The sequence below is a fragment of the Prionailurus viverrinus genome, chromosome D4 (assembly GCF_022837055.1).
Source record: "Prionailurus viverrinus isolate Anna chromosome D4, UM_Priviv_1.0, whole genome shotgun sequence".
In the NCBI taxonomy this organism is placed as follows: Eukaryota; Metazoa; Chordata; class Mammalia; order Carnivora; family Felidae; genus Prionailurus; species Prionailurus viverrinus.
Genome location: NC_062573.1, coordinates 14,151,764 through 14,177,499, shown reverse-complemented (window position 1 = coordinate 14,177,499; position 25,736 = coordinate 14,151,764). Strand labels below are relative to the sequence as shown.

General features: G+C 51.1%; 1 protein-coding gene across 11 annotated transcripts in view; it reads left to right on the top strand.

Moving 5' to 3' along the window:
- The window catches only part of RGS3 (regulator of G protein signaling 3), a 140,283-nt gene that overhangs the window by 82,360 nt on the left and 32,187 nt on the right, over window positions 1-25,736 (top strand). For 6 of the 11 annotated variants that reach the window (XM_047830320.1, XM_047830318.1, XM_047830319.1 and 3 more), the window contains one exon: window positions 1,583-1,705. In XM_047830320.1, the coding sequence (XP_047686276.1) occupies window positions 1,583-1,705 (123 nt within the window). Of the gene's footprint in view, window positions 1-1,582; window positions 1,706-6,385; window positions 7,063-24,373; window positions 24,714-24,788; window positions 24,897-24,925; window positions 25,110-25,736 lie in introns of those variants that run through there. The other 5 variants (XM_047830324.1, XM_047830328.1, XM_047830327.1 and 2 more) reach the window with 4 other exon arrangements.

Sequence of the window (25,736 nt, the reverse complement as noted above, 5' to 3'; positions counted from 1 at the left end):
CACCCCAGCTCAGAGCCCTTGCATGTGCTGTTCCTTCTCTCTGGAACGATTTCTCCCGAGCACTTGCCTTGCTGGCCCTTCGGAGAGGCCTTCTCTGACCACCAGGCTCAAATAGGATCTCTCCCTTTTGGCCTTTTCACAACTGATAATGTTATTTAATTGTTTATTGGCTTATTATGTCTGCCACAACCTGAGGGCCAAAGCTCAGTCTCTCTTATTTGTTTCTTCACCCCCAGGACCTAGTATAGTCCCTGAAAATCAGCAGGTGCTCAACAAATATTTATTAGATAAATGAAGTACGGGTAATAACAACAGTAGCTGCTGTTTGTTGAGGTCTCGGACTGCTCTCGTTACTTACCCGCTCACTAGCTCTGAGAGGGAGGAATGTTACCACTCCCATTCTATAGACTTTCCTGAGGCAGACAGTCAGGAAGTGGCAAAGCTGGGATTCAACCAGGTCCGTCCAACTGCAAAACGGGGGAGGACCGCCTAGAAACACTGTTGTTTTCCTCTGTTCCCAAGCCATCCAGCTCCTGCTCTTAGCTCCCTGGCTGAGCTCATATAATCGCAGCGCTGTGGGGTTATAATCAAATTCCAGTGGAGTCAGAAAGAGCCTGCCGTCCTCGGACCAGCATGTCCTAGAGTGGATGATGGCCCTGGGCTTGCTGGACCGCCCCACGTGCTGACTCCCCAGGGGCCGACTCCCTGGGTCTTAGCAGCGCCCTGGCGCTGGTGCCAAGGCTGGCCCGGGTTTGACCTCATCCCGGAAGTGCCTCCAGGAGCCAGAGCTCACCGAGGCCGTTACTAGCCAAGTTCTGCGCCAGGCCAAGGTGGAAAAGGCCCTCCCGGAAGGACTTTCTGGTCTAGTTGGGGAGACGAGCCTGCACTTAACAAGGTCAGATAGCAAAGCGAGATGTAAACGACAGCAGTGCCGGTGCCCAAGTCTGTTGGCGTGCTGCAGAGCTGAGTCGTCATCGATCACACCCAGCTCATGTGTCAGGCGCTGGTGGGGCTGTAGGAGGCCACATGACCATGCCTGCAAAGACTTTCTAAAGGGACCCGAGTTTCTGTTTGCATTCTGTTGGTGTGTCTGTCCAACTGCCCATCTGATCTCGGCCTTGTGATCAGAGAGTGTGCTGAGGTGGGAGGAGGGGAGGTTCTGCGAGCTGGAGGAGGGGTCCTGGCTCCACAGAGCATCAGAGGGCTGGAGACCTTGGCCCTCTGGGTTCCCCACGTGCTCCCCCAGCTGCTGCCTTGTGCTGCCTGTCCCCGGGGGTGACCTCACCATTGCTGCCCTGTGGCTCTCCACAGGCCTCCACTGTGTTGGGAACCAGCGCCTCCCACCCTTCCCCCAACCCGCGGGCACACCGTTCGCTCGCCAGCTGGCCCCCAAACCGGCTTCCCTGCTCCTCTGGCTGCCTCGATGTCACTGGGGATTGGTGTGCATTTGTGGCTTTTAGCGGGCATTCCCCTCCCTGCTTCAGCCTCGCCCTCTGGGGCCCGGGGATGGGCTTGGGCCTGGGAGCCCCCTGAACCAGGGAGCAGCCCTGACCATCCTTTTCTCTATTTTCCCTGACGTCAGAAGGCAGAGTGCTTATTCACTTTGGAAGCGCACTCACAGGAGCAGAAGAAGCGAGTGTGCTGGTGCCTGTCGGAGAACATCGCTAAGCAGCAACAGCTGGCGGCCTCGCCCCCGGAGAGCAAGGTAAGGGCCTTGCCAGTGGCCACAGCCCTGGCTGCCCGGCTTCCCCTCCGCCAGCCTGGACCCTCAAGCCTCCGAATTGAGCTTGGGACCAGCTCCAGCTTAGGACTTGGATCTGAGCAACAAGCTGTTGGCAAGGAGGCCCGTGCTTGAAGGTCTCTCCCCTTTGGCGTTTCACTGGGTCTGTGGGGTGGATTTCGATTTCACTGGGTCTGTTGAGTGGGTTTTACACTGCTCAGGTAGAGTGACAGAGCCTAATGGAGCATGGCCATCACCTCTCGGCTCTGTCCGATGGTTTGCCTGTGGCAAGGTCTAATTTGGATTGGCCTGCGACTGCTGCCTGGCATGTGGCCCCCCTTTGCTATTGGATAGGTCATGCCCAGGGGCAGCAAGCTGGTGCTTAACACTGGCCGAGGGGAGGCATTGTTGGGAGGAGATGTCTGAGACAGAAACTGTTCTAATTCGATGCAGGCCACAGCCAAGTGGAACCAAGTGGAGTTTGCTGGGGACTGGGGGCCGGCCAGCTGGAGTATCACGGAAGGTCAGAGCCTCCCAGCTGAGGCTGACCTGGGATAGGCACCCGTCAGCTGGTCCCGTGCCCCTATTAGAGGGGATGGGACGGGACCCGGACCATAGCCGTCCCCTTTGTCAGCCGGATGCCAGCCACAAGGCACGGTTGTATTTCCCATTTGAGGCCCACGGGTGGCTTCTTTTAGGTGGAAGTGTTGGAAATTTGGGGATTTGGTTTAGCTGGCTGTGAAAGGATCTGAGTTGTTGGTCTGTTGGCTCAGGGGGAGAGGGTGAATGACAGTGAGCGCCAGCCGGGAAACTTGCTGATCTCCTTTCTTCTCCCCCCTGCTTCCAGCAAGCATACGGCGGGGGCTGTGGGGACAGGCCTGCTGAGGGCAGAAGGTTCCTGGGCAGCCTCGTCTGGAACGGCAGTGGTGCACGGCCGCTCCCCAGCTCTTCCCTAAGGAAGGGAGTAAGAGTCCGAGAATTCTGTAATCCCAGACTTGAAAGTTATCTTGTTTTACGCTAGCCAGGGGTAGGAGTAACTCTGATGAGGGAGGATAGTGGGAAGAGGGGGGGCTTCGAGTCACACTCTACTGCTGGCTGGTGCTGTGACCTTGGGCAAGTCGCTCTACTACCCAGTGCTTTGGCGTCCCCGTCTGGGGACAACGGTTCCTTCTCCGAAGGGTTGCTGGGAGGATGAAATGAGATGGTGCATATGCAGTCCGTGGCACAGTGCCCGGTATGCAGTAGGTGCTCAATCAATCATAGTTGATGGGTTGCGCACTGCCCCCACCTCTGTCCCAGCTGCTTCCTGCTACCGTCCCGCTGTCAGGTTCTTCTACTAAACAGAGACCTGTCTCTGAGGCTGTAGGCTGCCGGCTTGGTCACGGTCAGAAACCAGGCCACTCTCTTCACCGGGGTGGTCCCTGGGATGTCCCATGGCTGAACTCACACCCCCAGCTTTCTTATATTTGGCGCTTAGCTCTTTATGGTCTGGGGGAAAGAGTTCTTTCCGCTTTAACTTCAGAGTTTGCAGGCTCTGGAGTACATTGGCAATAATCTTCTCAGGGCCTTGGGAGGTCTCTCTGTCTTTGGTTGGGAGGAAAGTTTGAGCGACTGAAGATAGTATGAGTTTCTTTTCTTTCTTTCCTTCCTTTTTTTTTTTTTTTAAGTTTATTTATTTATTTTGAGAGAGAGAGAGAGAGTGCCCAAGCGGGGGAAGAGGCAGAGAGAGAGAGGGAGAGAGAGAATCACAATCACCGTCAGCGCAGGGCCCTTTGAGAGGCCTGAACCCGCGAACCGTGAGAGCACGACCTGAGCTGAAGTCAGACGCTTAAACGACTGAGCCACCGAGGCACCCTAGTCTGAGTTTCTGAGACGGGCTCTGGTCCCCGTAGGCTGTGGATTTGGCTGGCTGACGCTGGAAGGGCCTCAGGGTTTGGGGCCTGGCTTCAGGGCCGTGCCAGGACATGCAGGAACCCTGGGCTGGCAACAGTTAGACACTTCTTCAAATCAAAACTCTTGAAGTGTGTGTTTAATGGAGAAGCTGTGTGTTGGGTGGAGAAGCATAAAGGAGGGCTTGACCACCGAGACAACCTCAGAGTTGCCTCCTTGCTGAAAATGGGGCCCTGCCCCAGCCCTTGCACACCCCACTGGCTCGCTCCTTAGAAGGGAGTTATGTAAACATCTTTTGTTAGGTGAGCCCCTTGGGGTCTCAAGCGCAAGCTCCCTCACCCCCACCCCCGGCATATACACTTAAAGAGCCTTAGCAACTTATTTCTTCTCGTGTCTTCCAAAAAGCTCCCTGAGAGAAGTTCCGGTAAATATGATTTTCTCATCCCGTAGAGTGGCCTGGTGGCCGTCCAGCTGGCCCAGCAGCTATCCACCAGTGCTCAGCTCTACCAGGTCCTGGCAGCCTCAGAGGTGACCACGGATGTCTTTGCCAAGGGCTGGTCCACAGCCTTTCTGCTAAGGTTGCTGACCTCCAGGGAGACAGAAAAGGGAAGGCCAAGCAAGCAGCGCTCAGGCCCCAGCTTCTTGCTTTTCAGGCAGAAAGAGCCCCACTTGATCAATTCGTCCTGACTGAGTAGCATGCCTTTTTTTTTTTTTTTAAAACACCTTTTCTTTGTTCTTTCTGGGAATGCTCCACCTTCTGCTGTACAAGGGAACTGCTGGCCAGGCTGCTCCCTGCCCTAACTCAGATGCCTCTCCGGGGGAAGAGGGGTTTGCAAGACAGCTCCCCAAAGTCTCATGCTGTCTCTTCTCAACCCTGTTCCACAGTGTTTGCTGGCACTTTGGATTGAGGGACTCTTCAAACATCTCAAGGAACACAAAGTTCTTCCCAGATTTGTGAAACATAAATGGGATGCCCTGAATGTGAAATGCTTGTTGGGAAAGGTAGAGGGACCGGGAAGAAGGTGGATGCAAAGGACAACATAGATGCAGGTACCGCCACCTGCTCTGTGACCTTTGGCAGCTTCTTCCTCAGTGGTCCCTCATGTATTGGTCAGATGGATCTTTCTAGCTCTTGGAGCTTTGTGATTATCATGAAAGCTTGCCGTGGAAGATGATCCTGGAGGGCCTGGGGTCATCCAGTCTCCATCAGGGAACCAGACCCTGCGGATTTCCACATGACTTGACTGCCTGTCGACTCTGCTGCCTTTAGGGCCCAGAGCTTTTCTTTCCCCTCTTGGGGGTGCGGCGGTCACAGGCTTTCTGTGCTGTGTCTGAGGTGCCTGTGGGTTGCAGCTGGTGGGGAAGGGAGGATCCGGCTGTGGCAGCGTGGACACAATGAGGCAGTCAGTGTCCAGCCTCCTCCACCCCTTCTCTGGGGACCCCCTTGCCTTTCTCCGGCTCACTTTGAGCTGACCGTGGTGGGGAGGAGGCTCCGGGGTCGGGTCGGCCTGTATGAGCTCTCCCTCTCTCTGTAGAAATGAATGACCCAGCTTCCTTCTGCTCACCACACCCTTCTTTCTTATCAGAACCTGCCCACTTGCTTCTTTATCTGTTTCTGGAGGGAACCTACCTTTCTTCTGCCTGGGATACCTTTTACTAGACTCCCTGCCACAGGGAGTGCTATGATGCTTCTAATCTAGAATAACTCACAGGTGGTCCTGCCTGTGGCCACTGAGGTTCTGAGCCAGTAGGGAGAGACCACTGCATATTATTTTGGTTATTCAATCAAATATACATGATAAATGCCAGCTCTGTGCCAGATGCTAGGTCAGGTCCTTTGGGGTCACAGAGATGGATGAGACCTGTCCTATGGAACTCTCCTTTAATGGGGCAGAGGTGACTGGGAGTGGCAGTCCACTTATTAAAGGTGGTGCCCGATGGGACCTAAGAGCGGTCCGGTGGGGTCACGGCTGCACATCGATTGTTTGCTCGGTGAACCTCCACTGAGCCCCCACCACGTGCACAGCACTGGCCCGGGCGACGGGAAGCCTCCAAGGAGAGTGGGCTCCCGACAGCCATCAGGTATGAGAGGAGTGCGATGCGGTACCCACTCTGTTCTCAGGGTGCTCCCTGACTCGATGGTGCGAATGCGCGGACGGATCACTCTTTCCCTGTGAGATCGCAGTCCGGTGGTGGAGACAGATATGCCAACAGATTGCTCAATAATAATATGGCAGGCGATATGGGAAACGTAAACTCTTACCACTCTGTGACCTCAGGGGAGGCACCGAGCCTTGCTGAGACTCAGTTTTTTCATCAGGAAAGTGGACGGATTAACAGGGTTCTCGTGAGGATTAACTCATGCAATGTGCACACAAGAAGAACTCTGTGAACTAGCTGCTATTATCATTATTTTAAAGCTCTGTCTGTATAGGAAGATTCATCTAGTGGCCTTGCTTATTGAAGCTGAATGCTGCTGCTCTGCGCTCATGCGATGATCGCTCCGTGCCACTTCCTGGTAACCACCTGCTGTATTCCAGGGCCCAGGCAGGGAAACTGAGGCCTCCTGGGTCTGCTCTGGCTGTGAGACTTCTCCCAGATGTGACGCCGAAGTGCATGCCACCTTGTCGTTTCCACTGGTCAGCTAGAGGCGGGGCCCCGGAGATGCCAGGGTCTGTCTGGGCACCTTAGAAAGGAACAGGGGCAGGTCCTGGAGTCAGGCAGCCCTGGCCAGAGTAGACAGCGAGCTAATTCCAGTTCTGTCTGGTTCCACAGAAACTCCACCCTTATGGCTCTCTCCAGCAGGAGATGGGGCCTGCCAACTCAACCAATGCTACCCAGGATAGAAGCTTTACCTCATCAGGACAGACTCTGATTGGCTGAGCAAACCCAAGGGCGGGACTCTGCTTCTGGCAACTTAACCCTTTCTTGGGCATCCCCTACCACACAGTAACCTCACCTCAACTGGACCCAAAACGGAGGACCAAGATGGTGGGCCTCGGGCCATCTGAAGGGAGTGGCCCCACAGGTGTGTGTGGACTGGCATCAGAAGGACCACAGTGGTATGAGAGGCCCTGTGGGTACAGGCACACTGGCATCAGAAGGTCCCAAAAGGAGAAGACTCAAACCTTTTCCCTACAAGGAAGAAGGAGAAGAAATAGCATCTGGGCTTCCTGCGGTTCCAGTGCCTGCCTTGGGGGCAACAGGAGAGAGGTTGGCAGAGGTCAGCCCTGATGGAGAACAATCTCATCGTCCTCCACTGCCGGAAGATATCTCCACTCATTCACTTATTTTGCATCTGTACTCATTCATTCGTTTCTTAATTCAGCGGATATTTTGAGGACATCCACTTTATGCCAGGCTCTGGGCTAGGAGCTGAGGGTTCTGTGGAGAATGAGGTGGACATAGTCTCTGCTTCTGTCAAGATTTCAGTCCTGGTAGGGGAGCGAGCATTAAATAGATCAACACCAACACATACACACATGCACACACGTGATTACAAACTGATCATCTACGAAGAAAAAGATTCCTTTAAGAGAAAATATTATTTAGGTTGCTGTGTGTGGGGGGTTGTTGGTGGGGGGCAGTGAATATATCATAACTTTTAGGTTGAGACCTGCAGGCCAGAAAGGGGTTAGCCAGTCAGACTTTGGAAAGAGTGTTCCAGCAAATGGAAAAGCCTGTGGAGAGGAGAGATGGGAAGGAGGTTGGTGTGCTGGGGCCAACAGAAGCCAGGCCAGTGTGGCTAGAGCTGAGTGAAGAGGCGGACCAGATGAGTGAGGGCTAGATCGTGTAGGGCCATGGTGGTTAATGTTTTACGGATTTCATTCTAGATACAGTGGGAAGCCACTGAAGGCTTTGAGAAAGGGAGTCAGTCTCAGGGACATTTCTAGAAGATCAGAGGGCCCAAGGAGGCATCCAAGTGGGTAGGAAGAGATGAGTTAGGGGGTCCCTTCAGTCTTCCAGGGGCTTGGTGGCCTATCCTAGGTAGGACCTAGGACCCTTCTGAGGGGCAATGGTTGCCTGTCCTAGGTAGTGGTTGGGGAGGTAGGTATGTGAATTTCCAGACCCTTGGATATGATGGAGGCTCTGGGATAAGAAGAGAGAATTCCCTGCCCCCCACCTCCCCTTGTTCTCCTCTACTTTGTCTTGTTCTCTCAGTGACCTACTAGGACCTACTAAGGGACAGTGATTAGAGCCCTGCCGGCTCACTGCCTGGAGCCCAGGGTTGGACAGCTCTCATACCATTCTCTAACTGTCAAGACCTAGAGGGAGGGAAGCCCAAGGTCACGGGTCTGAGTGACATAGCTCGTACACAAAAGGTATGTGTAGGACCATAGTCACTTGCATAGAAAAAGGGGGTCAAAGAGGCTAGAGAGATGGCTCAGACCAGAGAAGCCCCTGGACCTTGGGTGGTCTCTGCATTGTGTCCTAGAAGACTGTCTCAGTGTCTTTAGAGAGGGCTCTTATGCCTGGTGAGGTTGCTCAGCTGCTGTGGCCACTTGAACTCCAAGAAACATGGCCCAGAAGAGACTATGTCCATCACCTTCCATTTAGGCAAGATCAGACATCCCCTGAACAGGGGATGGGATGTATCTGCCAGCGACCAGGCTGATGCCCCCACCCCGCAGGGGAATAGGCTGGGGCTGCAGTGGGGCAACTGATACACAGCATCTGTCAGCCAGGACTCAGCCCGCAGGGTTAATTCTGAGAGGCGGAGCGGCTGCGTCTGCACAGACAGCAAGCTGCACTTTGATTTCATTTGATTCCCTTATAAAATGACATTAAGGGGAATGTGAGGCCCAGGAGAATCGCCTGTCTGGGAAGGCAGCGACCTTGACTCTCCCAGACCTGGTGACCTACCTCTGTCCACCAGACAGGTGCAGAGGACAGGAACCCTGGCCATTCTCTGAAATGGAGAACGAGAACATAACACCGAGCCCTGGGGACAGGGCTTTCCTCCCATCCGGTCCTGACAAGCTGCTGACTTGGGGTCCTAGGCCTAGCCACTTCCAGGGGGAGTAGACGTCAGCTCCTGGAGGGCCTGGGCCAGTCTTCCCGGTGACTGTGGTGAGCCCCAGCGCCACTGCTGCTCTGCCTCTCAAATCGATAAGACAATTCATTTGGCTTCATGGGCTGGAGAAGATGAAACATGACCGGGTGGCCACTACTCTTCGGCATCCCGGTCCGTCCCAGCCATCCAGGATGATGAACATGCTATCGAAAGTGCATCTGAGAGTCATAATCACGGGAAACATGGCTGGGCCCCGCCCTCCACATAAATCATGCTGAGAAGCCTACACAATGGCCTCTTTCCTGATGGTCCAATTGTCTTCGTTTGGTGTCTGGGGCTTGGGAGCCGGGAGGATGGGAGCACAACCATTTATTGTTGAAAAGGCCATCTGTGAGATTTGAATACAAAGTGATCCCTTAAGTTTCCTTCACACCCTCTGGTCCCGTTTTTTGTGTTTGCTTATGTCTCAGGCACTGGGTCTTTTGAAACTCTGTCTCTCCTGTAAACAGCCATGCCCAGTCTCTGCTGGCCTGGCCTTTTGACCCTTTGGGAGCTGGAACCTATTGGAAATCATGATGACATTTATTTATGGACGCCTTGTAAAAAAATTCTTTCTTTAAAATATTTTTCATAAATTCTGCCACCAAAGCTCTCATTTCTTACACACGGCACCTAGTGAAGGCAGAGGGAATTTGTGGGAGGGTTCCGTACAGGGACAGCAGGGGCTTCTGAGATAGCGACTGGGGTCCCCAGGCATTATCTCCCCAGGCCACCAGCAGCCTCGCTGTATAGATGAAAGGGACTAAGACTCGGAGAAGTTAAATGATATATCCAAGGTCACACAGCTAGTAAGAGGCTGAGCTAGTCTTCAAACCAAAGCCTTTCAGCCCTAACCCATTGCTGTTCCCAGATGCAAAGTTCTACTTTTTAGGGATGGAAGTAGAGAAATCAATCATCTCCTGGAAGAGGCAGGAGGGTGATAGCCTTCATGTAGAAGCCATGGCCCTTTAAGCTCTGGAGGAGATGCTTTAGGACGAATGAATGAGACGTCTCCTCCATATCGCAGAGAACAAGCTTCCAAAGTTTGTGTGTCTGAGGGGTGGCCCAGAAAAGATCAGGAGCTTCATGCCAGATTTGATATGAAAAGCGGGGTGGAGCTCCTTAAGACGGGATCACAGGGGCACCGGCACGGTCGGCTGATGCCCCTTCCCCTTTTGAATCTGGTGTTTAAGAGGATCAGCAGACACGGTATTGGGTACCCAGCAGCGAAGGAACTGTGGCCAAAGGCAGAAAGGGACAGCTTCAGGTTCAGGACCTGGTATGGTTGAACATGAGTCTTGGAAGCAGGCCTTTGACTCAAGCCTCGCTGAGGGTGGGAAGAGTCTGCTCTGGGTTGTGGGCCCAGATTTTGCTAATTGACTGGTTCCAAGTCTCAACCAAAAGTACCTGGGAATCAATTGGACTGGATTTCAGATATCCCCTCAGAAAGCACAGTCTTTTCCCTGAAAAGCTCAACCGTTTTCCCATCTCTCCAGCTTTCCTCTCTCTGCTGCTTGAGGCCCATTTGGCTACGGACAGACCACCTGCTTCACCGTCTTGCTTTTTGCCTCGGCTGTGGCGCTATTCTTGTTTTCGCTCTTAATGAAGACAGCATGACCTTACCTTCCATCCTCTCTTGACCTTATCTTCCCTTAAGCCTTTCTCTGAGCAGAGCCACCATCCTGCAATTGTTTCCTTATCCTTGGTTTAAGGGTAGAATAATAACACTAGGTGATTCGGGGAGCAGTTATACGGTGATCTGTGTTGTCCCTCCAATCCTCACTACGGCCTCATGAGGTTCATCGTCCCCATTACACATTGCCTCTCATTACACCCAACTGGTAGATAAAGACGCCGAGTCTTAGAGAAGTTAAGGAACTTGCCCAAGGGCACACAGCTAGGGTGGCTAGGATTGGTACATGGCAGCCCAGCTCCAGAGCACCTGCTTTTGACTGCTCTGTGCTACTGCTTCCCGGCAATCACAGACCATCCAAGCTGTGTCCAGACCATTTGGGAAGCTGTCATCAGAGTAAAGCCTAGGTCTCGGCGTGGACCTCAAGTCTCTTCCTGGGTGCACTGTACTCCTGCTTTGTGGTTGCAGCCCAGCCAAGCTGCATTATTTCCCCTTCTAACTCCTGGTGCACATTCACATTTAGGCTGTTTCTTCCGCCCAAGGTTGCCTGCCCTGCTCTGCTCTCCCTGTCAGACACAATCCTCAGCCTTTAAGGTTTGGTCACTCTCCTGAGACACCTTTCTCAGGCGTGCATCAGAAGTCATGGCTTCCTCCTCTGTGCTCCCATGGTATTTTGTTCATCCTTAGCACAGTGTGTTAAGCAGATATGTCTCATCTGCAAGACTGAGCTCCTTGGGAGCCAGTGGAGGTCATAATCTTATTTATTTCTTCTTCTGTGACTGCCCCATCCTTAGTACATGCTCAGTAGATGTTGTAGAATTGAATTGGGTCATATGATTCAAGCCTCTCATATTCCAGAATTTAAATGAGGAAACTGAGGCTCAAAAAAAAGGAAGTGACCTGGCCACGGTCATGGGACAAGTTAGTGGCCAAGTCAGGGTTAGAAGTCAGGTCTCCTGACTCTCTTGTCTCAAAGCTTTCTCTGTTGTACCTCCAATTTGTGAGACCATAGCCTGGATCCCCACTTAGCTTATTAAGCAATCTGGCCAGGTTCATTTCAGGGTCATAGATACTACCGTATTCCGTGCTGACTCCTGGCATGCTTGGAGGCGAAGGAGAACTGACCAGAACTGCTCTCATAGTTCTCTTCCCCCGGTGTGTGGGACTCCCTTCTCCCTGAGCCCCTTTCCCTCAGAGAAAACTGGAGCAGGACTCTGAAGGTCTTGGTTCGAATCCTGATTTTGCTGGTAACTCACTGTGTGGCTTTGTGCAAATTGCTTTATCTCTCTGATCATCTGTTTTCTTTACCAAGAAAAATGAGGGAGTTGAATGTGGGTGATCTTCAGGAGTCATCTTCAAAGCCTCAGGACTTTAATAGCACATTAAAGGAAGAAAGAAAAGACATTTTGGTCTTCACGTTGAAACAAGGGTGTATGCGCATGGATATATACAAATGCTGTACGTGGCTGATATTCATCACGTACTTGTGACACATAGGTATACTTGTGGATTTTATATGGGAAGGGTCCTCATCACCGGTACCCACATTATAAACACACCCCTCCCTCCTCCCCACCCAGAGATGCCTCCTTCCAGGCTGGCCCCTGGGAAGCCAGTTATAAGGAGCTCTCCAACCCAGAGTCTTCCCCTCTTCCTTCTTCCTTTCTATGCACTGCACTCTTTTGTTTGAACTTCACATATATATGTATGCACGTGTGTTGTTTAACTTTCCCAACTACTGAGTTTATGGCCTAAGCTAACTTTCAAGTGAAATCTGCAGTAATCAATATGCAGTGCCTTTCATTTCTCATGTGGTCAGATTCTCCTTTGGACTCTTCCCCAGAAGTCACCATTGACTTGTTTCGTTGACTTTACTGTGCATCTTCTTGTACTCAAACCCTGCTGCAGGTAAACTTTCTACGACAGTATCTTTGAAATGTCCGTGGTTTTCTGTTACGGTGTTCTGTTGGTCCTTGTGGAAGAACATTCAGGGTTCAGTGGGCTAGCCTAGGAAGCTGACCACCATTTATAACACTGATATCAGGGAGAAAATGCATTCCGAGACCCTAATCAACTCTCAGATGGACTTTGGGAACACGACTCGGCACATATCCCAAAGCAGATGAATGTAGCATTTATTTTATGAACCACTAGAATTTTGATAGAACCAAAGACCCTGGGAACATGGAACTGAAAATCATCCCTCCTCTTACACCAAGATCAACTGATTAATAAGCTGATTTATAGAAACCAAGACCAAGTTGGGGCGCCTGGGTGGCTCGGTCTGTTGAGCGTCTGACTTCATTCAGTTCAGGTCATGATCTCACTGTTTGTGGGTTCGAGCCCTGCATTGGGCTCTGTGCTGACCATTCAGAGCCTAGAGCCTGCTTCAGATTCTGTGCTTCCCTCCCTCTGCCCATCCCCCACTCATGCTCTGTTTCTCTCTCTCAAAAATAAACATTAAAAAAAAAAGAAGAAAAAGAAATCAAGACCAAGAGAGGGGTAAGAACTTGGCCAAGGGCCAAGCAGTTGGTCTAGAGTTCTAAGTAGGATGCAAACCCCTAGCTTCTAGCCCAGTGCTCCTCTTTAATGACTTTTGAAGACTCGGCCAGGTTGATGGCAGGGAGGGACACAGATTGTCCTAGAGATGCTCCCCTTGTCTCACTCAGCTGTGTTGTCACTAGGAAAAGTAAGTCACCACTTCGGGCTGTAATGGAAATAGTGAGAAAGAAATGGTCCAGCTCATGGTCCAGGGGAAGAGGTTGTCTAGTCAGCTGGCTGGTCTATAAATTCCGGGTGTGTTCTTGCTGCAGTGGAATGAATGGGGCCGCTGTTTTACCTGGAGCTCTGGGCATGGCAGGGCTGGTGGAGATGCTCCCTGTGGTCTGTTCTAAAAATAGTGGTGGGAATGTAGCTGAGGGGAAGAGGAGGGGGCTCCTTTGGGAGCTGGGTGGGGTGCCTCACCCCCTTCCTCTTCCTGCCGGGCCCTATGTGAGGAAGAGCCAGAGATTCAGAGGACTTAGATCTGGGAGGGTCCTGGAGCCGTCAGCCTTCACACCCAGTCCTGTAGGCCCAGAGAGGGGAAAGGACTGGCCAGAATCGTCGAGCCCAGGGAGAAGGTCCCAGCTGGCGGACTCTTTTCCTCCTGCTGCTTTAGCAGGGCAGCTGCAGCCCTTGTGAGGTTTTCTCTTACTGCCTCTGGGCGTGCACAGGGCCTGGGAACTCCTGGGGCCGGATGTGGTTGGGCTTCCTGAAAGTCGCCCAGCAGGCGAGGAGTACCGGCTAGTCTGCCCCAAGCCCTGACCTCTGCCAGCTGGCCTTCCCTTTGCTGGTGTCCCCACCCTTGCTAACTTGTTCTTCTGTCGCCCCCTGGACTGTCTGCAGGGATGGTGGACAAGGGCCTATAGGACAGAGGGCCTACCAGCTCAGGACCTTTCTCTGCCCTTCCTCAGGAGCAAGCAGACCTAGCCAAGGTAGAGGCAGGGACCTGCATTCCAACCCCAGCACTGCTTCTCATTCGCTGTGCAATTACTGGGGATCAACTCGCATCTGCCAGATGAGATGCTGATGGGATTCTTGTGAGGATTAGAGGGGATGGTCCCTGCAAAGTGCCTGGCATGTAGTAGGTACTCAGTAATGGTAGCTGCCATTGCCAGATCAAGTGTGAACACACGCTTGACTTTCTGCAACCTCCTTTCTTGGGGCTTCTTCCGATGGAGGCATGGCAGGTGGTTTTTTGGGGTTTTTTGTTGTTGTTGTTATTTTTGTTGTTGTTTTTAAATGCAGTTGACTTTTTTTTGTGTTGTTACAAAACTGATTCATGTTTATTATGAAGAAAACATTTAATACAGTCGAACCAGGAGAAGGAAATGAAGTTCACTCTTAATTCCAACACCCAGAGATAATCACTGTTAACATTTTGGGGTGTATCCTGTCAGGCATTTGTTTCTACACACATATATCTACTTTGCAAACTGGGGTTACTGATGCACACAACTTTCTAACTTGTTTTTTTTTTTTCCATTTGGCAACGTAGTGTATCCATGTTTCCATGTCAATAAATATTCTTCTACAACATCATCTTCAGTGCCTGGGGAGTATGTTATTGAGTAGGTGAAATATTTTTGTTTAAATAATCTCCAGCCATTCAACATTTAGGTTGTTTCCAATTTTTCATTGGTACAAAAACCTGAGATAAAAATCCTTATAGGTATTTCTTGGTATCCCCAGCATCATCTAGTATGTACATGTTTGACCTTCCACGAATATTTGTTGAATGAATGAATATTTTGTTCGAATAAATTCCAGGTGGCAGAATTTCTAAGCCAAAGGGTATGTATTTATAAAAAAAAGGTTCTTGATACTTATTGCCAAAAGACTCCCTGGAATGTTTGTACTGATTTATGATCAGTATCTTATTTTTATTTTTTAAACTTTATTTACTAGGAAGGAAGGGGCAGAGACAGAATTCCACGCAGGCTCCACACTCTGCAAAGCCTGATGCAGGGCTTGATCTCAAGACCATGAGACCATGAGTTGAAATCTAGAGTCAGATGCTTAACTGACTGAGCCACCCGGGTGCCCCTATGATCAGTACTTTTTTTTTTTTTTTAGTGATCAGTACAATTTATTTTATTTTGAGAGAGAGAGAGAGAAAGAGAGAGAGAGAGAGGAAGGGAGGGACAGAGAGAAGGAGAGAGAGAATCCCAGGCAGGCTCTTTCTGTCAGCAGAGAACTGACGGGGGTGGGCAGTGGTAGGGGCTTGATCCCAGGAACCGTGAGATCTTGACCTGAGCCGAAATCAAGAGTTGGTCACTTAACCGACTGAGCCACCCATGCTCCCTTTTGATCAGAACTTTACATTGACTGGTGTATCCTGCTTTGCCCAAGACTTTCCGTTTTTAGCACAGAAAGTCCTGCTTGCTGAGAAACCCTTTAGTCCCAAGTAAACTGGGAGTCTGGGTGAGAGAATGCCCATTTCCCCACAGCCTCACCAACAATGCATTGTTACATTTTTAAGGAGGATAATTTCTTTGATTACTGGAGATGTTGAATATTTATTTATATGCCTTTTAGTCATTTATGTTGTCTCTTTTGTGAGTCGCTTGTTCAAGTATTTTTGCACATTTTTTTTAACTGGGCTGTTTATAGTTTATTAGTTGACAAGAGCTCTTTATATAGTAAGGGTTTTTTGTGTTTTATTTTTTTATTCTTTAAAATAATGTTTTAGATGGTTTTGGATTGATAGGTAGTCAGTCATGTCTATAAATTGTTTTCATAGCAGATTTTTGAGATCTTATCCTTATATCATAGAATTCATTCATTTAAAGTGTATAATTCAATGTTTTTTTTTTTTCTGGTGTATTCACAGACATGTACGACGATTGCCACAATCAATATGAGAATATTTTCATTATCTCCAAAAGAAATCATACCCTTTAGCTGTCATCCCTCATCTACCCCAGCCCAAGGCAGCTACTAAGACACCTTCTGTGGGCTTGCCTATTGTGGATAGTTCATATAAATGGAATCCTATAATATTTGGTCTTTTGTGACCAGCTTCTTTCATTTAGCATCATGTTGTCAGGGTTCATCCATATTGGAGCAGGTGCTAGTGCTTCATTTCTTTTTTTTTTTTTTTTTTTTTTTTAAATTTTTTTTTCAATGTTTATTTATTTTTGGGACAGAGAGAGACAGAGCATGAACGGGGGAGGGGCAGAGAGAGAGAGAGACACACACAGAATCGGAAACAGGCTCCAGGCTCTGAGCCATCAGCCCAGAGCCCGACGTGGGGCTCGAACTCACGGACCACGAGATCGTGACCTGGCTGAAGTCGGACGCTTAACCGACTGCGCCACCCAGGCGCCCCATAGTGCTTCATTTCTATGACTGAAGCCTATTTCATGGATGGATAGAGCCATGGATATACCACATTTTATGTGTCTGGTCATCCATCGATGAACACTGGAGCTGTTTCTACCTTTTTTGCTATTATGAATAATGCTGCCATAAACGCTTGTGTGCAAGTTTTTGTGTGGACACATGTATTCATTTCTCTTGAATATATACCTAGCAGTGGGATCCCTGGATCACATGGCAACTTTAACTTTTTGAGGACTTGTTAGACTGTTTTCCAAAGGGGCTGAATGATTTTGTATCCCCACTGCCAGTGTGTGAGCGAGCGTTCCAATTTCTCTATAGCCTCTCTAGCAACACTTGCTATTTTCCCATTTTAGAAACTATAGCCATCCTGGTGGGTTTGAAGTAGTATCTCGCTGTGGTTTTGAATTGCATTTTTCTGATGACTAATATATCTATAAGGTTTTTAAAATATTTTTTTTTGGTGGGGGGGGCGCCTGGGTGGCTCAGTTGGTTAAGCATCCGACTTTGGCTTAGGTCATGATTTCACGGTTCGTGAGTTCGAGCCCTGCATCGGGCTCTGTGCTGATGCCTCAGAGCCTGGAGCCTGCCTCAGATTCTGTGTCTCCCTCTCTCTCTGGCCCTTCCCCTCTCAAGCTCTGTCTCTCTCTCTCTCTCTCTCTCTCTCTCTCTCTCTCTCTCAAAAATAAATAAACATTAAAAAATTAAAAAAAATATATATATATATTTGCCTTTGATGTTGTGGTCTTCACCACAGGATTATATAATCTTCACTCCTTCCCCCCTTGAACGGTATGGTTTTATTTTTCAAGTTTTACCTCCCTCCTCATTCCCTCATTAATGTGTCTATTCCTACAGCAGGTTGAGACTTAATTACTATAGCTTCATGATAAGTGTCACTTGTGTTACAAGACTGCCCTCCCATTATTCTGCAGAATTTCCTCTGAAATTCTACACCCTAACTCTAGTCTGCCAGGGGTTTTACCCTTACCTTTTCCATAAATGTATTTCAATATCAGCCATGACACCAGATCTAGAATAGTTTGTCCTCACCTAGGACTGCCCATAGTGAATGTGTCAGATAACACAAACTTCTCTTTGCTTTCCTCTGTGCCTCCTAGGGATTGTTGAAATCGTCTGGAACTTTAGTTTCTGTTACTCTTTTTTTTTTTTTTCCTGATTTTTACCATTTTGAAACATTAGTCCTGTTATTAAGAGTCATTTATTTAGGGGCACCTGGGTGGCTCAGTCAGTTAAGCGTCTGACCTTGGCTCAGGTCATCATCTCAAGGCTTGTGAGTTCAAGCCCCACATCGGGCTCTGTGCTGACAGCTCGGAGCCTGGAGCCTGCTTTGGAGTCTATGTCTCCCTCTCTCTCTGCCCCTTCCCCACTCACAATTTGTCTCTCTCTCTCAAAAATAAACATAAAAAAAGAGTCATTTATTTAAATTGCATTTAACTCCTCAATTATGTTATCAGCAGTTAAGTGTATAAATGTTTCTGGTTTCGTTCCTCCCCCATCTCTCAGGTACCCACCGTCTCGTTGACTCCTTGATTCTGATTCTTTTTTTTTTTTTTTTTTTTCTAGAGGGCTCTCCCAAGTAATTTTTCCAGAAGGGGTCTGTGGGTGGCATTCTTTCTTAGTCTTTGTAAGTCTGAAAATATTTGCCTTCACATTTGAGTCATCCCTTTCCTAAGTAGAGAGAATCCGACTAGAGTCCTTCTTCTCCAGAAACCTGAGAGTGATGCTCTGTCATCCTATCCTTTAGTGTTTAAGAAGCGCAAGCACTCAGCTGATTCTCTAAGGTTTCTTCATGGAAACTAGCAGGATTTCTCTTTCCAATCTTGGGAATTTAGAAATCTCACCAGATTTTTTCTAGCTGTTTGCTGTCTATTGATAGTTTTTCCTGGAAGGCTTTCAGCTGGTATTAGTTCAGGCAAACAGGTGAACGGTGGTGGCATTCTCCATACTAGGAGCGGTCGAGAGGGAACAGTTTGGGTGACAGGATCGTGCATCCCGACTGCAGGTGTAGGTACTGTGATGGAGGCCTAGTTCGTGGGCTCTCGTGGAAACAAGAACATTTAGAGCAAGGCTTCTTCAACCACCTGTGGGGACGAGCCTCATACTTTTATAAAATTCACACCACATGTGATTCTTCATGCTGGTTTGATAACACCTGGACCAGCTTGTAGCCTATTCAGTAGGCCGAGTCCACTGGTCTTGCGTTTGGGTATCATGGCCATGTGAAATTGCTACAGAAGTTTCCAAACGCTTGATTTTGCTGCTTACCGAATAGCAAACCAGTAACAAGAAGTTGCAGATCAGTCCCATTCTGTGGACCACACTCTGAGTAGCACTGACCTAGTCAAACCCCAGTGCTCATTTTAGGAACAGGGAAGCTGAGGCCCAGAGAGGGGATCGGTCTTGCCCTGGAGCTCAGAGAAGACAGCAGCAAAGTCAGCATTTCAGTCTGGTATTTCCTCTGCCGACCCTCTTTTGCAGTGGCCTGGGCCTAAGCCCAGCAGTCCAAGCAGCGAGCAGACTCAGGAGGCACTGTGTCTAGCAGCCAAGGTCACGGGGCTGGCCTCCACATATCTGAGTTGGTGGCTCTGTGCTGAAGGCTTCCCAGGAATTTGGTAGTCCAGACTCGGCCTGACCCTGGAGCTCGCACAGTGCAGTGGGTTAGGGATCGCTCCCCAAAGCCTGAAGTCTCCCACCAGCATGAGGCTGGTTGGACTGCAGTCAGGAAGGGAGATGGCCTAGGCCCTCAGCCACCTGTGTCCCTGCAGCTGCCTAAGGTCAGGCTGACACTACCGAGGTGACAGCGACGTGTGCCCAGGTTGGAGGCAGAAGCCAGCCAGGGACAGTCTCGGGGATGGCTCTGCAGGTGGACATTTGGTCTCCTGGCTTTTACTGCGTGCGGGTTTCTCCTTGTGGTTGGGCATCTAGCTCCTGTGAGCAGATTGGGAATTGGCCTTGCTGTCTGAAGTTGCTGAGGAAGAGGAGGATGGCAGGAGGAGGAAAGAGCCTGTGGAACGTGACTTGGGAGCAGAGCGCACAGGTTCAGAGGCCAGGCCGTGGGGCCATATGGCCTGTTTTGCCACTGTTTTTGCCATGTCACCTTTCTGTGCCTTAGTTTCCTCATGTGTAAGATGAACCTGTTGCTCAGTAGATGGTAATGACTATCACCTATTAGTCCATGCCAGGCACCATGTCAGGGCTTTCTTATCCATTAGACCCTCTGCAGATATTTTCACATGTAACTTTACTCTTAAAAAATTTTTTGTTAGTGTTTATTTATTTTTGAGAGAGAGAGAGAGAGACAGAGTGTGTGCAGTGGAGGGGCAGAGAGAGCGGGAGACAAAATCTGAAGCAGGCTCCAGGCTTTGCGCTGTCAGCACAGAGCCCAACACGGGGCTCGAACCCACGAACTATGAGATGGTGACCTGAGCTGAAGTTGGATGCTTAACCGACTGAGCCACCCAGGCACCCCCATTTAACTTTACTCTTTACATCGGCCCTCTCAAAGTGAACTCGGTCATTTTCAGAGCATAGCCACAACGACAACACAACAATGAGGTCGTTACTTCCTTGTTGTTACACACTTACCGTGTGCGGGCCACTCTGCGTGCACCAGCTCATTTGGTCCTCCACAGGGCCCAGTGAGGCAGACTGTAATAGCCCCATTTTACAGTCGAGGAAACAGAGACTCAGAGACGTTAAAATAACTTGCCCAAGATAAGTCACACTCAGATATTTTTTCTGGACTCCAAAGCCTGTGCTCTTTCTAAAACCCACTGACTGAACTCATTCCTTTAGTGAGAGAGCCTGGAGGCACCTGGGATTGGCCACTGAAAGTGGGGGAGCAGAGCTGGGCCCGCTGGACACCCCTCTCTAGCCTCATTTTAGAGATGGAAGGCTGAGGCCAGTAAGGGGGAGGGGTCTCACCTAGGTTCTGCAGACTATAGGCCAGAAACCCCATGCATTTAAACTTGAGGATGCCTGCTCTGTCCTGTCCCACCTCACCGCTGGCAGTACGGACCCCAAGAACAAGGCTAGTGCCACCAGGAAGAGCCAGGTACATGCATGTAGCAAGTGGTAGGAGAGCGTGCCCCTGGCATTAGGGTCACAGAGACCAAAACAAGGCAGGACAGTCCCTGCCTGCAGCGTCAGCACCAGCATCAGCGATGTTCATCCTCCAGGTCAGATCTCGGGAGCAGGCTGGTTCCCTGTCTGCCTGTGTCCACCATTCTGAGAACAGGCTTCAGCGCACGTAGGGATTCAGTGGTCACTGAAATAACAAATAAATGTGTCTTAGCTGACTCTTCTGTGGGGAGGGCCATTCCAAATGGAATCTGTAGACCTCTAAACTAGGGAGGGGCCCTCTCTCTCTGACCCTCCCCCATTCATGCTCTGTCTCTCTCTGTCTGAAAAATAAATAAACGTTAAAAATAAATAAATAAATAAATAAATAAATAAATAAATAAAAATAAAAAAAGGGCGCCTGGGTGGCTCAGTCGGTTAGGCCTCTCACTTCAGCTCAGGTCATGATCTCGTGGTCCGTGAGTTCAAGCCCCGCGTCGGGCTCTGTGCTGACAGCTCAGAGCCTGGAGCCTGTTTTGGATTCTGTGTCTCCCTCTCTCTCTGACCCTCCCCCATTCGTGCTCTGCCTCTCTCTGTCTCAAAAATAAATAAACGTTAAAAAAAAATATAATAAATAAATAAATAAATAAGTAAATAAATAAATAAACTAGGGATGGGAGACCCAATGAGTAAAAGCCCGGAAATTCCTAAGTGAGTTAGCAGATTTAAAGCTTGGGCTGGGGTGGGTGTGTACAGATAATTCTACAGTTTCCTAAGGCAGCTCAGGCTCATCATGCTCTTTTATAGTACGTTAGGGCAGAGGCAGGGCTCTGTAGAAGGTGGGGCCAGCATACCCCAGCCCAGGCTTTCACTGCTCCGACAGCCAAGCACAGGTCTGGCTCCTTCCTGTTCTGGGAAGAATGAACACCCAAGCAGCTGCTGGTGGAGGCTGGGGTGGTCTTAGTCCATCATATGCTCTGAAATTCCTGGGACCACACCTCTCCCTGGCTTGTGCCTGGTTTCTGCCATAGCCGCATCACCCTTCTTCCCAACCCGGAACAAAAATCTCAGTGGACTTTGGATCAGAAGCCAGGACAGGGAAGCTTATTAAATAGCCTTTGGCAAGTACCCTCCTTTCCTTGAGGAGGGCATTGCCAACACTTGGCCTCCCTTAAGTAGAGTCTGCAGGAGAAAGGAAGGGGGTGGGTTTCCATTTGTGCAGGGCTCATGATGAGGTCTTGGGGACACAACCCCATGCATGTTGCAGTGGAGGCAATAAGGGAAACCGGTGGATACCTGGCCGCGGTGCGGCCCTGGGGAATGGCCTGTCCGGGTTGCCTGGGCTGCTGAATCTCCCTGGGGGCCTCTCTGGAGCCTTGGGCTTTGGCTGGGGCTGCTGCTCCCCGCCCCTGAAATGGGAGGTGCACACACACAGGTTTCCTGCTGACCCTCCCTGGTCCTAGCCCTGGAAGCTCCTGCCAACTTGTCCAAACAGTGAGAAGTTTGCCTGCATGATTGGGCCGTATGGCCGGCCAGCTCCTCAGGATAGCTGGAGGGCTTGTCTGTTGCAAGGGCTGCCCTGCGCAGTGGACTGTGCTTGACCCCTAGCTCTGCACTTACTAGTATGTGACCTTGAGAATGTTTCATAATCTCTCCGCCTCTGTTTACTCAATTGTAAAATGGGGCCATTAGACATCATCTCTGATAGGGCTGCGAAGGTTTAATGAGTCAATAATTGGCAAGTGCTTTGAACAGTGCTGACACATAGTAAGTGTCAAATCAATGTTTGTTAAATAAAATATGTAGATCCATAAATGGGGCCCAGGCCCTGAGTGCCCAGATGCCGATCCTGGTGGCCCGTGGGCCACCTAGATCTTGCCGTTTCCTAGACCCCAGTTCTTCCTGTGCTGAACAGCACCATCATTTATGTAGATCTGAGAGGCATTGGGGTGCAGTGGAAGGAGCACTGGACTGAGAGTTAATTCCTGGTCCCAGCCCTGGCACTCAGTTTCTCTGTTTCCTTGGAAAAGTCACTTTCCCTCTCTGGGCCTTAGTTTCACTGTCTGTAAATGGGGAATAGCAGTGAGAAACCTGCGAGGGCCTTTCTGGCTTAGATAGCCTGAGTGTCCATGACTCCTTCTCCTGCCCCAGACTCTACACCGGGAGGCCCACCTGCTTCTCTGATTTGTGTCTGGAGCTCTGGAGAGGCAGAGAGCAGTGGCTGTGTGGGCTCCCCTAGGCAAGAAGCGCTCTCCTCCCCTGCTCAGGCAGGCTCCTGGGTCTCAGGGCGCTGAACTGCTGGGTCTTTTCCTCATTATCCTTGTGGTCCAGAGCATCGATGAACGCATTCTGGATCTGTTCTGGACCCCGTTTCCTCGGCTGGCAGAGCTGTTCTGCCCGTGATGGCACAGTGTCTAATTATAAACTCACTAGTCTGGCTGTGTGGCTGACGTCTGTCTCCCTCAGGAACTTTGTGAGTACAGGGCCCCGGTCTGTCCGTTCTCTACTGCATCCCGAGGGCCCAGCACAGAGCCTGGCGGGTAGTTGGTGCTCCAGAACAGTTTGTTGATTGAGAGGTGAAGACCCAGGTGAGACCTGGGGACTCCTCTCATGTTAGAGAACCCTGTATTCAGGCTCTCCACCCTAAGCAATCTTATCTCAGGCACCAGAAATTCCACCCTGGGCACCAGTCAGCCCCACTGGAACTGCACTCTTTTGGACTCACCTTCTTAGTTTCCTAGAATGAGGTGGGCCCTGCTCCCCAGGAGCCTACAGGATGATAGTCTTCCAATCTGGAAGGTTGTTGGGCCCTGCAAGGGCTGCCTTGGCTCTGCCCCCAGGGACAAGACAAAGTATTGGTTGGAGTCTGTAAGTGACCTGTTCAGATGAGGGCTGTTCCAAGTGGGTCCTGATATAGGATGTTTTCTTACACCCACATGCATGTGTATGTTCGTATGTGTGAGATAAGGCAGGAATGGAGTCAGAGACAGAGGCAGGGAGATGGGCATAGATAGACTTTCAGAGCCATTGAGACTAACACAGGAAGAGGAAGAGGGAGAGGATAGCACTTCAGCCCAGGGCCACCAAGGCGGGGTGAGGTGAGAAAGGAACACAGGGGCTCCTTCTGCCTGTCAGTTTTCCCGTGTGACGCCCCAGGGTGCCTGCCTGTCCGGCAGTAAAGCATTTTCAGGTTGGGGCTGCTGTGGGATGGGCACCCCCAGCCTTGGCCCCACGCATAACCCAGAGCGCGATTGCTGACATCAGACAACCAACTGCAGTGGCCACTGCCACGACATCAGACAGCTCAGTGCTGGCAAAGCAGCCTCCTGCAGTGGTGAACTCTGCAAGGGCCATAGGAGCGGGTAGCCTGGACTTGGCCCGACTGGTGTTCAATCCTGGCTGGACAGCCAGCTAGCTGCTCTGACTCTATTTGGGTGCCGTCTGCTGTCATTCTGGACCTTAGATTCTTTGTCCATTGAGTGGGGCAGTAATAGCCCCTGCCTCACAAGGTGCTGTGAGAATTAAATGAGTTCACGTTTTGGGAATAATGCCTGACATGGGATCATTGAATGCTCTCTGAATCCCACAGGTGGGCAGGTCAAGGGTTGTCAGCCCCATTTTACAGATGCGGAAAGCAAGGCTCAGAGGTGGACAGGGACTTGATCAGTGATACCCAGCCTCCTAGTCCAAGGCTCTTTCTTCTGCCTCCCACCCACCCCCTCCTGCCACGGTCCCTCTGTTAAGGGATGTCTCTCCTTCACTTGTGGCCCTAACTCCCGAACTGTTGTAATGTGCCCCTCCCAGCCATGGTACCGTGGGGGAGGAAGCCCCACGCTCTCGGTCCATCTGATTCCCCAGAATTTGACATACAAGAGTGCTCAGCTCCAGCTACACTGGAGGGTGCTGCTGTGCGCTGAGTGAAGCAGTTGCTCCCCTATCCCAAGGCAGCGACATTCTCGGAATCAGCGGAGTGTTGGCTGCAGGACCCCCAAGTTAAATTGCAGCGGTGCGCCGGGATCCGAGCAGTGTGGGGGTGGGGGTGTGACGGGAAGCCCCGGCGATTGGCTCCATCCTGCCAGAGCAGCAGCTGCTGGCTTTGCACTGCCCCAGCCGGGGGAGCCGTCAGCATGTGTGTGGGGTGCACCCGGCTCCGGATCCCAGTGCCCGGGGCTGCCGCCGCCGTCGTGAGTGATGGATGCCTCTCCCTCCAGGGAGGCACTTGGGGGCCCAGCCCAGGCCCTGGGGACGGGCGCAGGGGAGCCAGGGCCCGTGAGCGTGTGAGCACGTAACCCGGGAGCCGGGGCCCCTCGCAGGCTCAAGGACTGGCTGGCCGAGGACTAGAACGCTTCCTGAGACATCCCGCTCTCCTCCTCGGATGAAAGTGGCTTGGGAAATCAGAGTTTTCTACTTGATGGAAGAAAGAAACCCAGAGCGGCAGCCACCGGCTGGACAGGGTGTGTGTCTGGAAAGGAGAAAGAGGAGGAGGAGGAAGAGGAGGAGGGCAAGCAGGAGGAGGAGGAAGAGGAGGAGGGGCGAGTGATGCAAGGGTTTTGAAAACGCTACCTAGATGTGGGAGGTGGAACCTGGTCATTTGGTTCAGCTTTTCCCAGCAGGTATCGCTCCCCTGGGGAACTTGGGTAAGTCCATAAATAGCTCTGCTGACACAAAGGAGCTCTGTCTGGGGAAGGCAGCCGCTTGACACAGGCGGCCGGGCGGCCAGGAGCTGCCACAGCCACGGCCGCCCGCCTGCCCGCCCGCCTGCGGGAGGAGCCCAGTGGAGACCGGGCTGGCGGGCTGGCCGGCAGCAGCGGCAGCTAGGAGCCTCCTGGGTCCCTGCCGGAGTGAATTGGGTAGGTGCCTTGGTGACAGGGTGTGTGTGTGGTGTGCGGGGGGCTCTTGTCCAGGCCACCCCATGCCCCTGTTTCTATTGTTTCCTCCCCAGGGCAGCCATTGATGGCATGTTGCAACTAAATCGTGTGTATTATGCTCTGAGATAGCTGTGTGTGTGTGTGTGTGTGTGTGTGTGTGTGTGTGCGCGCACACACACGCGCACGTTTGTGTGTGCGTGTCTGTCTTTCTCAGGGTCGAAGACCTGCAGGGTTAGGGCTATTCTACCACTGTGTGGTGCTCCCCACTTCCAGGCTGGCCAGCCGGCTTTTCTTTCTGGGAGAAAGGAATGTTTGGTGACCACAAGTTGGGACACTGCCTGGAGAGGGCGCGTTCAGCCAGCCATGCTGGTGATCCTGTCAGGGATGCTGACCGTACTCCAGGCACCAGGGATGTTTGCTTTTGCCTACTTCTGTGTCTGGGAAGGAGGTGGTCTGGGGGAGGGCAATCTCAATGGGGGGCTTGGCTGCGATTCGATAGACTTCTGCTGAAATGTACACAGGAAACACAAGCGGGGATGCTCTGCCTCCTGAGCCTCTTGGGAAAGGTCCTGCACCTGCTCCCTTGGCTCCAGTTGAGATCTGTAGGGA